At 40.5% G+C, this 15,590-nt stretch overlaps 1 protein-coding gene across 27 annotated transcripts in view; it reads left to right on the forward strand.

The window, feature by feature from the left end:
* KIF16B (kinesin family member 16B) overlaps positions 1-15,590 on the forward strand; it is a 314,538-nt gene that overhangs the window by 204,588 nt on the left and 94,360 nt on the right. For 18 of the 27 annotated variants that reach the window (XR_013364784.1, XR_013364778.1, XR_013364780.1 and 15 more), the window contains 3 exons: positions 2,028-2,180; positions 3,968-4,064; positions 4,793-4,843. Coding sequence is in view for 15 of the 27 variants with exons in the window: in XM_077872137.1 (XP_077728263.1) it covers positions 2,028-2,180; positions 3,968-4,064; positions 4,793-4,843 (301 nt within the window). In the remaining 12 variants the exon portion in view is untranslated. Of the gene's footprint in view, positions 1-2,027; positions 2,181-3,967; positions 4,065-4,792; positions 4,844-6,208; positions 12,961-13,080; positions 14,806-15,590 lie in introns of those variants that run through there. The other 9 variants (XM_077872132.1, XM_077872135.1, XM_077872136.1 and 6 more) reach the window with 2 other exon arrangements.

The raw sequence follows: 15,590 nt of genomic DNA on the forward strand, positions 1-15,590 counted from the left end.
TTGCTAAGACCTAATTCAGGCCAGCAAATTCTGAGCTCTTTGCTCTGGCTGTGTTGCTCCTGCAGCTTTTTGTGGTTATTGGTTTTGTGTGTCATTACCTCTCTGGGTTCTCATGGCTAAGCCAGGGCCTGCCGTGCAGCCCAAGTCAGCCACTTGTGAAACCCCCAAGTGCAAAATTTTAAATTCATGTGGAACCAGATCAGACAACAGTGAACCGAACTCAGCTTTCCTTTTTTGGCTTCCTTATAAACAAGATTCAGCTCATTCTCTGTCCTCTTTTCCACCCAGTGGTTATATAGCCACTGGGGACAAGTGTCATGCAGATAGAAGGTAGCAGATCTACTTACCGTCCCCTCTGGGCCACTGTGTCCTCTTATCTACGGGCCCCAGAGCAGTGGCCCAGGCAGGCCAGCTCTTCATCTGTGCTGAGACTGTTTTCTTGGGGTGCCTTTCCCTTGCCACCTATATAAATCCCTTTGGGGCTTCAAGGCCCCGCACCAAACCCTTTGTTTTTGGAGTCTTTTTCATTGCTGCCAGTGCTGAAGGATGTCCTTGAACAACTCTAGTAGGTGTCATCTTAGTTATGAACGTTGGCAGTTGGCCCCTTAACATCAATTTTTTATGCTTTTTTTCTTCTTCCTTTGAAAATACTTCATACTGTGCAAGTTGATGCTTGGTAAGTACTTGCTCATCAATAGACACATGAAGGGCTGAGTTAAGCTGGGTATTGCCTTCTATGGAATCTGTGAGTACTGACCCTGGTGACCTTGACATTTCTGAGGATTAAGAACTTGGCGCTCATGTCCAGGATAGAGCAGTCAAATTGCTGCTGGTAACACCGGAGAGCCGGCAGTATTGTGGTGCACCAGAATCTCTGAAGTTTGAATCTGAAGGAGTTTGGAAGACTAATTGATTCTCTCATTTGGGGTATGAAGAAATTGAGACCCAGATTTCATTAATTTGCCCAAGTTCACACAATGAGTGAGCTGTAGCCCCTAGCTGGGTCTCATGTTTCTGGGGCTAAATTTACTGGCAAGTTTAGCCCTCTGGCCTCATGGCCCTGAATTCAAGCATGCCAGGGCCAGCAGGAGAATGGCCTTACACACACTTGACCTCATACTGAATGTATCATTTATCATTAGAAATACATGTTTGGTTCTACCATTTATGGTGTATTTTAATTTCTCAAGATGATTACCTTGCTTTCTTAGCAAGTTCCCTTTTCTACATCCTCTTCCTTAACCAAAGTGGATTCTTAGTTTTCATGACTTAGGCCTTTGTTCATACTACTTCCTTTCTTTTTTTTTTTTTTTTTTTTAAGATTTTATTTATTCTTGAGAGACACGGAGAGAGAGAGGGAGAGAGGCAGAGGTGGAGACAGGCAGAAAGAGAAGCAGGCTTCCTGCAGGGAGTCCATTGTGGGACTTGATCCCAGGACCCCGAGATCACAACCTGAACCAAAGGCAGACACTCGCCACTGAGCCACCCAGGTGCCCCTGTTCATACTATTATCTGCATCTGGGGAAGCCTTCACCCTCATCTCCAAATGTTCAAATTCCCACTGGTCCCTGAAGACTCAACTTGAAATTGCCTTAACTATGTGGATTCTCCTAGATGGGTGGTTTTTAAAAATTCTTTAAACCTTAAATCTCTTTTTTCAAATAGAAGTATTTAGGGGGATCTCAATGTGTAGTCAAAGACCAACTGTTTCATTGAAGCAGTGGTGGGCTCAGAATCCTGCATATCTACCTCAGAGGATTGGCTCAGAGCACAGTAGAGATATCTTTGCCCTTGAGAATCAACTCTCTCCAACTTTTGGGCCCCTGCAGCATTTTTTCTGAACCCTTCTTGTGGTTTGTTATCACCTTATACCTTGTGTGATGAGGCATCTTTTCTACTAGAAAGTAAAGCTCTTTGCAAAGAGTGTTTGGCTTGATCCCCCATGTTTCTAGAACAATGTCCCACCTATTGAAGATGCTCAGGAAATACTGTTAATAAATGAATTAATGTAAATCCTGTCTCTGTAGATTAGAGCATGAAATCCAGCAGTTGAAGCAGAAGATCTGTGAGGTTGATGGTGTTCAAAAAGGGCATCATCGGACCTTGGAGGGGAAGGCTCCTTCTCCCAGCTTGCCATCCAGTACTGAGAAGTCACACCTGGTCCCTCTGATGGATGCCAGGTACTGGACATTAAACTGATGCCAGCCCTACCTGTGATGTGATTTAGTAACTCACTGTACCACACATTGTCCAGTTTGCATAGGGAGGGATCCATCCAAGGCAACAAGTGGTAGGTGGGAAGAGGTATCATTTGACGAAAACCAAAGACCGGAGGACTGGTCAGCCCAATCCAGGGAATGCTGGTGCTACGTTGTGTGAGGAGGTAGAATTAGAAGGTTCAGGGAAACCACCTCCGCCAGGAAGGAATGTACCAAGGCCAGGTGAGAGGAAGTAATGGGCAGAGTTAATTGGACCATACCAAGAAGGAGGACCTTGTGCTGACAGTTAATTTATGGAGGTCATTAATTACAAACAGTTGAAGTGTGTTACAAAAGCTGTACCAGTGTATTCAGAATGATCATGAACAACATATACATCTGATTCTGCTATAGCAAAATCATTTTCAACTTAAGTGGCATTGTAAATTGTTCTGTGGCTTAGAGATTTCAGATAAATTGACTTAATCATTCTTTGCCCATAAGAAAATGGATTATTTTCCTCAACTCCAGCTGTTTCATGGCAATATGTGTTTGGATATCAAAATGCATTCAGAATGCTAGGAGCCTCTGTATCCTCTTAAACCTAGGTCTGCATGTTTAAAAAGATCCAGAGAAGTAATTCATTTGTAAGTGCCCTCGGCTCTGGGTCAGCCATGTATGATTTTCCTTTCAGTTCTGAAAGGTGACTACCACATTTTATTACCCTATCCATTCTTCTATACTATTTCACCTAAAATATTCATCTCTTTACCTAGCATTTCAGAAAATCATCGAGACATGGCCAGTAGTAGAGAAATGTTTCTAGGACTGTGCATGTGTTTAGAGAGATGAAGCCAGATTTTTGTTTCGTGTGCTAAGACGTAAACATGCAAAATAGTTCATGTTAAGTAATCCATCTAATCAGTGTTTCTCTAACTGGGAGAGGGAGAGTGTAGAAGTAAGCAAGCCTTCCATGTAGGCAGCCTGAGCCATAGAAGGATTTTAGCTGGAACTAAAATTCTCTGGTCTCCCTGGTTCCTCTGGGTGGATGGTTGTACTTCCTACAATTTCATCTTTGTTCTCTAGGGTACCAGATGTTCAGTTGACAACTGCCTTAGTAGTTGGCCGTTTCGTGCTTCCACTGTCTTGGCCCACACCAGGCAGTTTGAAAGGTAGAGAGGCCTTTAAAATGTGGTTTACCCCAGCCAGCTGCCAATGGAGAGAGAAGACAGAGTAGAAACAGTTCAAGCCATTGTTCCTTTGGAATAGTGGAGATCCATAGAGATCTTGTCCACTTCCTGCCCCTCTCCCCACTTTAATCCTCTTACATGACTTTGTGATGTAAGAAATAACTATCACTGTTTTGCATAAGAGGGTAGTGAGGCTTGATGAGTGAAGTGCTGGGTCTCAGAGTCAGGTCTTTGGCCTTGGAGCCTTCTGAAACCAGTGTCTGTGATTCTCCTCTGCCCCGCAGCAGGGGGTCCACCAAGCAAGTCCAAGAGAGATTTGGATGGGATTACCTACTCTCACTTTTTATCCTCAACATTCTGTTATTTGTTCAGCACTTTCTTATTTGGGAAAACCCAGATAGTGAACACATGGCACTAGATTTCTTAGGAAGTAGAAAAATGTTCCAGGTCCTGAGTCATTATGTTTGGCATTTAGAGTGAGAAAGTTCCTTGTTTTGAAGGGCAGAATTAAGAAAGGATCTCATATGCCCTTTGTGGTTAGAAGTCTTTAACCACGACCCCAATATCTGTTGTTTTCAGGATCAATGCTTACATTGAAGAAGAAGTCCAAAGACGACTTCAGGATCTACATCGCGTGATTAGTGAGGATGCTGATGCATCTGCAGATGTGGTGAAGGTGAGCTGAGGGAGCCAAGTCATATGTCATTCATTTTCAAGATGACCTTGCCATAAGGTGGTGGTGGTGGCGATGATGGTGGCAGTGATGGGCTCCTTTATTATTGTTTGTCCGTGAGAAAATTGAGATGCAAAATGTTCTAGAAGAATTACATATTGCTTGGGTGGAGCTCAACAGGTTATAAATAGTGTTGATTCAAGAGATACTTTATTTTAAAATTTTGTTCTCCTGGGGAAAATTCTTAAATGAATATAAAGTCTCCCAAAACATTTTATTTACTTTGTTTGATTCTACATGTAACGTTTTTCTGTTTTCTCCAAAAATATAACCAATTTCCTTAAGTATTTAATTTTGCTTGATAAATTATCCCAAGTAGATATGTAATTTTGCTTTTGAGAAGATACATATTTGCGATGTTGATTTTTATTAAAATAAAAACATTTCACTCCTATTCTGCAACCTAAGAAAACTTCCTAAGGAAATTTTGCTTATAATATTAGTCTTAGAATTTTAAAAGTAGGAACAGATGCCTCAGTTCCCTTACAGTCAGGTGGATCGATAGAGTAGTGTTTACCATGGGAATATAAATTGTATAGAGGGCTGTCATTGTTGAGCAAGTATGCTTCTTTAGAATTTTGTTCCCATAAATATTTCTAATCAAATCAGTTTCTTTTCCCTGTATGAACAAGCTATAATTTAATATAGAGGGCTTTTTATTTTCTTATCAGGATAATGAGAAACTCCACAATGGCACCATTCAACGCAAGCTAAAATATGAGGTAGGTAATGATTTTTCAGATTGATAAGGTCGCCTTAAATTATGGCATGCTTGTGTGATTAAATTTTCTTAATGTTTAGTTGCATAATTAGAATTTTGAAGTCCCAGTGAGATTAATGGCTAATAGGGAAGGCAAGCTATTATATGGACTTAAAATTAAACGGAATCCTGCAGGTTGAAAGTGCTTTGACTTTATTTGAATGACATATGACTGTGGTGGAGGCTCCTTGCCCAGTTTTTCATTTGTAACAGTATCCTTTCCTTTCCCTTGGTCTGTATTTAAAAGACAGAATTATAAAATCAGAATCAGATATGGGGTTTGGAAATGAAACTGAGTACTTCGTGATGTTTTAAAAACCCAGCTCATTTTATAGACTGTGAGTTGGCAGTAGTACAAAGGACATACTCCTGATTGATTAGCTTATTTATCTGGTGGATTGTCAAACTGAGGTTTATTTGGGCATACGATTTGTGAGGTTTTACTTGTATTTTCCTCCACTGAGGCACTTGTCCTTCCCATACATTCCTAAACTAAACAACAACAACAACAACAAAAAAAAACCCCAAAAGTACTAGATGGTAGAAGTCTACAGTTGGCACCCATACATTACAGAGAGCAAGAGGTAAGATGGTGGGAGTTCCACACGAAGCTTTACTGACTTTGGCTACTGCTACACATCCTTTCCAGTTATGCAGTAATGACGTTATCTTCCTCCGTCTCCCTAGCAGACTTCCTTGGGAAGAGGAGGACATTGCCCTTCATTTCTTTGTATCTAAGAGCCTGGCCTATAGTGGGCGTCCTATAGGCCTTTCACCCTGCTGGTTTGTAGCTATGGCAATGGAGGTCTAACCAGGGCAGGTATAATTAAGAATTCCTGTGAAGTGAGCCAAGAGGCAAGAGAGAGATGACCAAGGTTGAAATGCTTGTCCATTTCTTTTGGCCTTGTCATCTGACTGTCATTAAGTATGCCTGATGCCATTTACATTTTGGATATATGGTAAAAGACTTATTTTCACAACTAAATCTGACTTTTTGAAAATCGAATCAAAGATCTTAGGATTTATTTTGGAGCAATTGAAATGTTAGACCAAGAAATGGATACTGTGGATCAATCCCATGCAGTGTATTTCTATCAAATACTCAGCAATTTGTAAGATAAATAATATGGAAATTGACATTCTATTTGTGAATCAGATCATCTGTTCTTAAATCACATATTAATCATATGAATGGCTTAGGCTTTCAATTTAACCTCTGCATTAATCTACACAATGAAACCAATGACTGCAAGAATTTTCATGTGCCAAAGATTTGCAAAAGGTGCCTCCACATTCCCATTTCAACTGTTTTTGACATCTTGAACAGAAAAGGCGTCTTGTCCCACTGCGGCCCAGAGATGTTCCTGACACTTCCAGCAGAGAAGAGGGGAGGGAGTTGGATCAGAACCACCACCAAGATCATCCCTTGGCATGGAGCATCTCAGGCTCTATGGCTCCCTTCTCAGAATCACAAGAGAGAGCCCAGCAGCAAGGCCATCAGTCCTCAGTGTATGAGCTGCTGCAGAACAGTGATTGCAGACCTGGTCATCTTGCATCCGCAGGCTGTTTTCAACCAAAATGTTTCAGTCTACCTGAAATCACTTCCCTTAACAAAAGCAACACCAGTGACATAAAACATTTTCAGCGTAGGTCAGGAAATTTCTGTGAGCTGATGACTCATAAAGATGAGTACAGCTTGGGAATCAAGTCTGGCTGGACTTTGCTGCAAGATTTGTGCCAAGAATTATCTATGAATAATGGAGGCAAGCAGACCAGGCAAAGCAAGTTACTCTTTGTCCTCTCTGAAAACATTCCTAGTGAGGAAAGTGCCTCCCACAATGTTCCTCATGGTGCACCAACCTCAAAGTTTTGTGGTGCGCAAAAAGTTGAGAGAGAGTTAGCTGCTAAAAAAGTTAACTCTCCACAGTCCCTGATGAATACCAACACAGAAGCAACCAGTGGGTTGGGCTATTTTTACCACAGACTCTCAGACCTTTATAAAGATACCTGCAGTCACCTGCTGCAGTCTGGCACAGAGGTGATCCGCCTAGTCAGGCACGTGGGGAGCCTGCGTGACCCCAGTGAGCTCACCTCCCATGTGATCACATTTATCAGAAGACTGCCATTTCTGAAACACTTTCCCCTAGACACATCCCTGAAGACACACGGACTGTCAGCAGAGTCTCATTCTTTCCCTGGAGAAGCTCAAGTGGGCAGCAGCAACAGTGAGGAGGCAGGTGCTGCTTGGCCAGGAGAGAGCTCTGCGCCTTTCAGAGCCCCAGGCCTCACTGTGGCCTCTGTGCCTGCGGGATCCCCAGGCTCCTTCCTGAGCTCAGTCTGCCACCTAGAATACGAAGGTGCTACACAGAGTTGTGCATTTAAGCAGACCCTGGTGCAGTTTCCAGCCCAGATGCTGAAACTTCAGGAGCACCCTTTAGAAGACTTTCTTGAGCACGTGGCTTGCTCCCTACCAGAACTTGTGGGTGATGTGAACAAAGTGCAGGGTGTTTACTGGCTTGCTGTTGCCACCTATACTGAACCTGACCCGCAACCAGCGTGTTTTCTCCTGCTTCATTCCATCTTATACACTTTGGTTCTGTCAGATAACCCGTCAGGCTCAGTGGCTGTTTTTCATTCTCTACCTCTTTCTGGACTAGAGGAGATTCAAATTGGCTTTGGTGGGCAGAGCATTAGATTCCTGGGCTCTACAGAGAGTCTGCTGCTCACTGTATTTAGTTACAACAAAGACCTCTGTCAGCAGATATGCCGTGACCTCCTGGGTGTCCTGATGCCTGAGTCTGATGTTGCTGCCTGTACTAACCATCCTTTGTTCCAACAAGATCTGGTTCAGCTCTCTCTGGATTGGAAAGCAGAAGTCCCTGATTTAGTTTTGGCAAATGGAGTTCGGTTGTCATCCAGATTCCGGAATACCTTGGTTGACATGATTTATATTCTTCATGGAAACATGGAAGTCAACGTCCCCTCTCTGGCAGAGGTTCAGTTATTGCTCTACACGACTGTCAGAGTTGAGGGTGACCCTGGCCCAGACCAGTGCCAGTCGTTGGTCCTTCTAAACACCCACATTGCCCTTCTGAGGGAAGATCGAGTTTTCTATCCCCGCACTCAGTCTCTAAACATACCTCCTCCACGAACACAATTTGACGTGACCAGATGCCGTGCTTTAAGCGAATTCAGGTGTGTTGTTGTTCCAGAGGAGAAAACATTGTCAACCGTTGAACTTGTCTTCTTCAATAAACACAAAGTCTCATCGGGTTCAAGAAATGGTGCTAAGCACTTTGAGGAAGCGCAGAACGTCCAGTTATTCACCGGCATGCTGTGTCTTCAGGGCAGTCAGAACGTGGCACCTGATGTCTGGAAAATGACCCTCAGCTCTCATGATGAGGCTCTGTGGCTCATCTCACATTTGACAAGGCTCAAAGGAGGAAACTTGTAAAAATATTCTGCATGTTTTTTGAGATTTTTAATAAAATGAACATTATGTTAATAGTCAAGGACTAGGAATATCTCTGTGATTTAAAATTGGAAAAGTGCAGACCTCTAAAATTGAAAATATAAATATTTTAAATATCTACAATAAAAGAGAAATAGGGGATAGCTGAGCACTGATAAAATATCTTTATCACCACTCTGCTTCATTTTCTTGAACCTCAGCCTTGTAAATTTGGGTCTGCCTCATTATTTGTGAGGTGATTAAAGCATTTCTGATTGTTTTTGGCTTCATGTCGACTTATAGTATGGTGCCTTGGAATCTTTTTGTGTCTGTTGGATTCCGGCAGGCTAATTTGTGCTGCTTGAAAAAGTGCCCGGTTGGCAGTGACCTTCACTGACATCTTCCGTTTTAGCCGTGATTAGGACAGCTCTGTAGCAGAGCACATTAGTAATGCATCAAGCTTCCTGGAAGGACCCAGGGATTTAAAATACCCTCCCCTCACTCTAATACATGGAATGGAGACAGCGCCACATGCCCTGCCCTGCCATGTCTTCTTCCTCAGTTAATTGCCTTTTCCTTCCTTTTTTCAGACTTTTTGACTATTGCTTTCCAACCTATGTGATTTCAGCTCCTTACTTATTGGTTTAGTTTTGACTACCCTTCCCACATGCCACATGCCAGTTCTTTCTCTGAGCCTTTGTTAGTTCTGTCCTAGAAAGGCTTTTCATCTTCAAGTCTAACTTTTTCTAACAGCTCCTTTAAGTGATTTTATCAGCCGTAGGGTCACCCCAGAAGGCATTCAGCACTTTCCCCTGGCTGCCCTCCCTCTCTGCCTCCCGTCTAATCCATCATCACTCATAACCTCTGACCAAGGTGTTCTTCTGGCCAGAGTCGGTTGGTGTGCTGGCCTCCCTTCTGAGATGGGTCACACCCATAAGTGGCCTCAGGTACATCTCTCTTCACAGCGTACCATCTGGTGGTACTCAGCTGCCTTCCTCTGTGAGAGGCCTGAAACTGGGCTCTCCAGAATCTTTCTGTCCTTTGGGTGACCCTTTCTTTTTTACCACCTCTGTTCAACATTCTTATGAGGAATCGGGTTCCATGCCTTTTATTTATTAGTTATTTCATCAAATCCTGGGTTGCTCAGCCAGGGCTCTCCTGTTTCTTAGGCGTGTAATGTTCTACTGAACTCCAAAGTCTTAGAAGGAGGGAGGTGTATTCTTCACTGCTCCATCCTCCCTCTCCCACTTCCAGCCAGGATCATGCCAAGCTCATGGTAACTACTCAGCGAATGTCATAGGCAGTTGAACAAAGTGATTCTCTGAAGCCATTTATTTTAACTCTGGCATGTAGAGGCCATTCTCTGCTCTGGGCAGACCCTTGGATAAAAATGTGCAACGTAAATGTCATAGCCCCCCTCTTCATGTCTACTCTTAATTGACAATAGGAGCAGTGTCAAAGCTTTTAACCCATCCTAAAACTTACCATCTCCCTTCAGCCGGGAAGTACAGACCTTCCCTCTTTCCCCATCACGGTTAGCAAGCTACTTAATGTAGTCTACATCTCATCATTAATTTTCCTCTATCCAGGTCTGGGGCAGCAAACAGAAAAGGGCAGGAAACTGGAGAGCACATTAGGATACACACACGGGTGGCTGCTGCGTCTGCAGTAACCCAGTGGAAGCGTTTTGTCTTTTTGAGGCAATAGAATTAAAATGTTTTTAGATGGCCTGTTTTTAGGCCTGTTTTTATAACTTCCACCCTCCACCCAATACGTACATACACACACACCCTATTGCCTTATACATGAAGATGTTTGAGTCTCTGCTGAGGACCTCATTAAAATTAGTTTGTCACATTCTTGGCTGGAAGATCATCTGTTGAAGAAATTTCTCCAATGAACCATGGTGGTCTTCTAATATCAATAATTTTCACCTTATTTCAATTTTTTTGTTTTTTTTTTCAGCAAATGCTTTCTTAAAAATTGCCCCATTGGGTATTTTCTCAAATATCCTTGATAAGAACAGAATTAATGATTATGAAGAGCAGAGGGAGTGAAATTTAAGATGTCAGCAGAGGGATTCTATAGTTGGAAGGGAAACAGTACAAAAATTTTAACAGAGTCAAACATATTAGACTCACTGTCTTCATAGGTTAAAAAAAAACCATAATTCTACTAGGTTAAAACAACTAATGTTCATAGATAGAGCATGCAGCAGATATGAGTATTGTATAAAAATTGTATTACTCATTTATAACTTCTTCAGTCTACTTTATGATCCAGGCAGGCCACAATGAAGATTACCTTCAGACCTCACCACATAATAGAAGCAACCTCTGGCAATTCAAATTTTACATGTCTCTTCTCTCACCTAAACATACTTTTTACCTTGAGATCAAATATGATCCCTGATAGGAAAATTTGATTTGCTCTTCATGAAGTAAGTACTAAGGTTGTCATTCCTTAGGGTTGTCCCTATAGAAGGCAGCATGGTGTTTGCACCATTATCCACTGTAACTTCAATTCTGGTGGCCTGCCTCCATCTCCACTGGCTCAATGTTTAGGAGTTCTGAGCCCATGATGCTACAATAGGGAACAGGTGTCAGTATCTCCATATCCAGCCTAACGTGGGATCTTCTCAGTTACATTGAGTTCCTGCATCAAAAAAAAAAACAAAAAACAAAATAGATTCATACATACTTTGTTATGTGGCATTTCCATTGTTACTGAATAGGCATAAACATTTACATTGTGGAACTTGTTAATGAATTCTAGACAATACCTCTTTGAGTACTTTGAAACAGTGATTTCATCTGAATTTGATTAAAATCCATTTTGCTCACAGCTGCCTGTTTTACAGACTTGTGGTTGGCAGGGTAAATTTATTTGGTCTTTGTTGAAAAACATTTCAAAACAATTTGTCTTCCCTTTCTCATTACTTAAAAAATGTAAGTGCATCCTTTGGAGAGAATACTTATGCCTCCCAGCAGTAGTAATTACGGTAATTTTTATTTACATTCTTTTTCCTAAATGATTTCAAGTTTTGAATGATAAATAGATTAGAGCACTTTTATTAATGCTTCTTTGAAGGTCAAGCAGTCTTATTGGTTAAACTAGTTTCTTGTGAGGTTATTTTGAGGTTATTTTGTTAATTTAGTTACACAGTTTCCAGTATGCATCTTAGACAATTCTGCTTCATTATTTATCTTTTGTAATAGATATTACAGATATTATATCAGTCAGCTATTGCCAGTAACCAGCTGCCTCCCACCTCAATTTTAGTGGCATATAAAAAAAAAAAAGCTTTCATTTCTTACTAATGGTTTGTAAATAGGTTGAGGTAGCTTTACTAAAGGCTACAGATCATCTGCAGTTCAGATGAGGTTAGTCTATTCATGATATATCATCTTGAGGTCTGTGCTGGAGGGTCAGTGGCTATCATAATGATGAAGCATAGAAGATGTTGATGCGTCAGTCTGCCAGCGTCCCATTGGCCAACACAAGTCATGCAACCAAGGCAAAGAGCAAGGAACACTCCATCCACCAAGAAGCCATGGCAGCACTGGATATATGCTGGTACTGTAAGAAGGAGAAAAATAGGGACCAATAGTTCAATCTACCATGGGTATTTTGTGTCAAAGTCCTGAAGCTCTTATTTAAAATGAAATTCAGATACAACTTGTAGGATTTCACCCTGAGGGAAATATTCAGGTACTAGGAGGAACATAGGTCAGAGGACCTTTGAAGTTACGTAGTTCAACTGGCTTTCCAGTTTAATCTTAACATCTCCAGGATGATCACTGTCTACCTCAGAGCAGTTATTTATTGGGAAATTCTCTCCATAATTCTCATTACTGTGATTCCCATCTGTAGAGTCCATCCATCCTTCACATTCTTCTGTAACAGAATAGGACTTGTCTGTTCCACAGTCTGTGTTATAACCTGACCCTCCAAAGAAGACAGTTCTTTCTCTCACCTCACCTCCTCTGATTTTCCTTTTTTACCTCCAACACCCTTCAGTTCCTCTGCTGTTTCTTATGCAAAACAGTTGCCAAACCACCACCATCCAGTCTCTTGTTAGGGTTGCACCCTTGTAGTTTTTTAAAGCCTCCTTTATAAGGAATGCAACTGAATGATTCAGTTAGGAAGAAGGAAAGAGAGACTGTTGTAAATCATACCTCCTGCCTCTTAATAACTTTGAAATATTTGGTTGCCAAAGACACAGTGGATTACAGTGATAACAATCCCAGCCACCCTATATATTGTAGTTTAGAGTGTACCAAGTTCTTTCTCATGTATTGCTCCTTTTGAGGCACACAGTGATCCTGCTGGGATGGAGAAATTGTCATCAATCTCCACTTCATATTTAGGAATTTAACTCAGAAAGGATCACTTGATTGAGAATTGGAATCAAACTCAGACCTTCTTACTCCAGAACATATATTCTTTCCACAATGCCAAAGTCACTGTCTGGTCACAGTTATTCTTGACATTGTCTGGGTAAAATTTTTTATTGATTGATTTTTCTCATAGGAATAACTATGCTAGGGATGAATATTTGAAAGAATATATGAAGTTGATTATTTTCTGACTTGTAAGTTATTTTATTAAAATTTCTAGACATTAAAGATTATTTTTCTTTTTATGATTTGGAGGTTTCCCTGAAAAAAAAAAAAAATCCCATGCAAGTTTCTTTGCAATTCCATTGTTCTCTTGTATGAACCTATGTCTTCTTTTTGCATTTTTAGCTCCTGTAGAAGAAAAGCTTGGATAACGTCCTAGCATGAATATGGTACAGATAACCTTGTATGCTCAATATTGCTCCTCCAACTGAAGCTTAAACAATATGCTCTACAGACACCTGATGGACTTCTCTCCCTCCTTACAACTTTAATTTCTCCTGAGCCTTAGAATTGAGCACAGATTGAACCAAAACTAGGGTTCCACAAAAATCAGTGCGTGAAGATGAGTGATACTTTCATTGGATAATCAGTAACATTATAGAACTTGAAAGGAGAAAACCTGGTTTTCTTTCCTGAACATCCTAAACTTTCAATATTTAAGTTCGGTATAAGAGCCACTTAGCAATTTTTGCCCTGTTCTCATTCAGTCATACTAGACGCATTCTTTAATTCTTTTGAAAATTCCATCCATTTAATGATGCATTATCCAGAGATAATGACCATTGAAGGTACTAGTCTTTCATGATCTAGAGAAAGGTAACATTTTTAATAATTTCAAATTGGAACATTCATCAGATACCCAGTCTTTCTAAGCTTTGAAACAATGTTGATCACCTCAGATCTATGGATGAAATAATCTATTCTGGTAAGAATCATGGATTAGAAATGTTAGCCAACCTGTTTGGATTTTCCCTAAGGCCACTAAGGGTAAATAAGATATTCCACAATTACCTATGTCCACCAGTTTGTCATTTCTGGTTAGTTTATCCCTAAAGATCTGTATCAAAATTAAAGAAAATACTCCTTTATTTGAAAACCCTTATTTCCATTTCCTCATGCAAGTATTATTCTTAATTCACTTTAAGAATTGCTTCTTCATTCCAGGCTGTTGTGAAGTCCTGACCTTGACAGACATGGTCAGGGGATGCCTATAGCATGTATGGCTACATCTCTTAGTAAACTCCACTTCAGCTCTATGCACTTAGCTTTCAGAGACAATGTGGTATTAGCACAAGGTCCCCTCACAGCAGAGGCTAGTGTCACCTTCTGGAGATGAATATAAACATTTCTTGACTCTTGACTTTATTCATAATTTGTACTTGCTCACACTGAGTACCTTTATTCTCTGCTTCTTATAACATGGCTCATTTTTGAACATGTAACTGATCTTCACCATCTGCCCCAGACCCCTGTTTTCAAACTGCTGGGGCATAGGAGGTCCTTGATACATAATAGCTCTAATTAGAACTATCAGGATGGCATGTGTGGTAGAAAAAAGGAGGGAATAGAAATATGTACTATGCTGGGAACAGAGAAAGGGAAATCAGTAATTGTGTTAATAAAAACCCAGGGTTGCCTGTATTTTAGAAGCAAACCTTGGATATTTGGCTCTAGGAGATCAGACGACAGTCCTTAGATCTGACCTTGTCCTAGTCAGAGCATACACTGAATTCAACCATCTGGTACATAATTAGGGTATTTAGGGGAAATGTTGATGACTCCCTGTAGAATTGGTCCATTCTGTGCCCTCTGCGGTACCGACATTGATCTGAGTGGATATTAATACCACTTCCTATTAATTTCCTTAATTTGTCCCTTTTGAAGGAGACAGCCTGAGTAGGAAGAGAAGATTCTAATCTGAATATTCAAAATGTAGCCTGTGTTCTGTCTGCTTCTTTTGGCTAAGCACCTAACTATAGTGTTTCCCCAACAATGGAAAAATACCATGTTTGTTGACAGAAGACATTATTTCATTAAAAGCTACCAGAAAAATGTTTTTTGTATCTTATTTTAAAAGATGAGATTTCATATGTATAGAAATATAATCCAAGTTACTATGTACTTTTCCTTGACCTTTTATTTCTAAATAGGACCACTCCACAAGGCATTTAAAGTTCCTTGAAATGTCCTGCATATTTATCCAGCTCTGCTATACGATACGCATCCAGACTTCCATGTTTCTTTACCTCCTTGTATGATGTATAACCAACTTCCCTTCCAAGTCTAAGCATTTCTTTGCCACATGTAGAGAAATTGTGACTGATTCCAAAATAAATAGTTCCACAGAAATTTAAAAGCTCCCTTAAATAATAGGATATAATATGGTGCAGGATACATTTACTTATCTAGCATAAAACTCAAGATATTAAAAATATGGCTACTTTCAAATAAAAACTAAGTCTAGGAGACATTTTTGTTAATTCTCCTACCTCTCCAACATAAACATAATTTCAGGAGAATGTCATGAACCTTTCACATTGTATCCTGAGAATTCTATATTTCTCATGAGGTTGACTTCAAAAACTAGTTTTCTAAAAATTGCATTGTAGCAGTCATTTGATAGAAACATCTACTGTCTTAATTTGTGTCTCTGTTCATCCAGCTATAGATAAAGGCAAAATGTCTTCAGATCCCTAACTTATTTTTCAATTATTCAATTCTTCAGTTGTACATTTCTCTATGCTCATTAATATTTAGTTATTCTGAAATCTGTGAGATTGAAGTAAACTGTACCTATGGGTGGCAAGGACTCTGGCAATATTTCTAGTCCCCAGCATGCTACTAAATAGGGGAGA

The sequence above is a fragment of the Canis aureus genome, chromosome 26 (genome assembly GCF_053574225.1).
Source record: "Canis aureus isolate CA01 chromosome 26, VMU_Caureus_v.1.0, whole genome shotgun sequence".
NCBI lineage: Eukaryota > Metazoa > Chordata > Mammalia > Carnivora > Canidae > Canis > Canis aureus.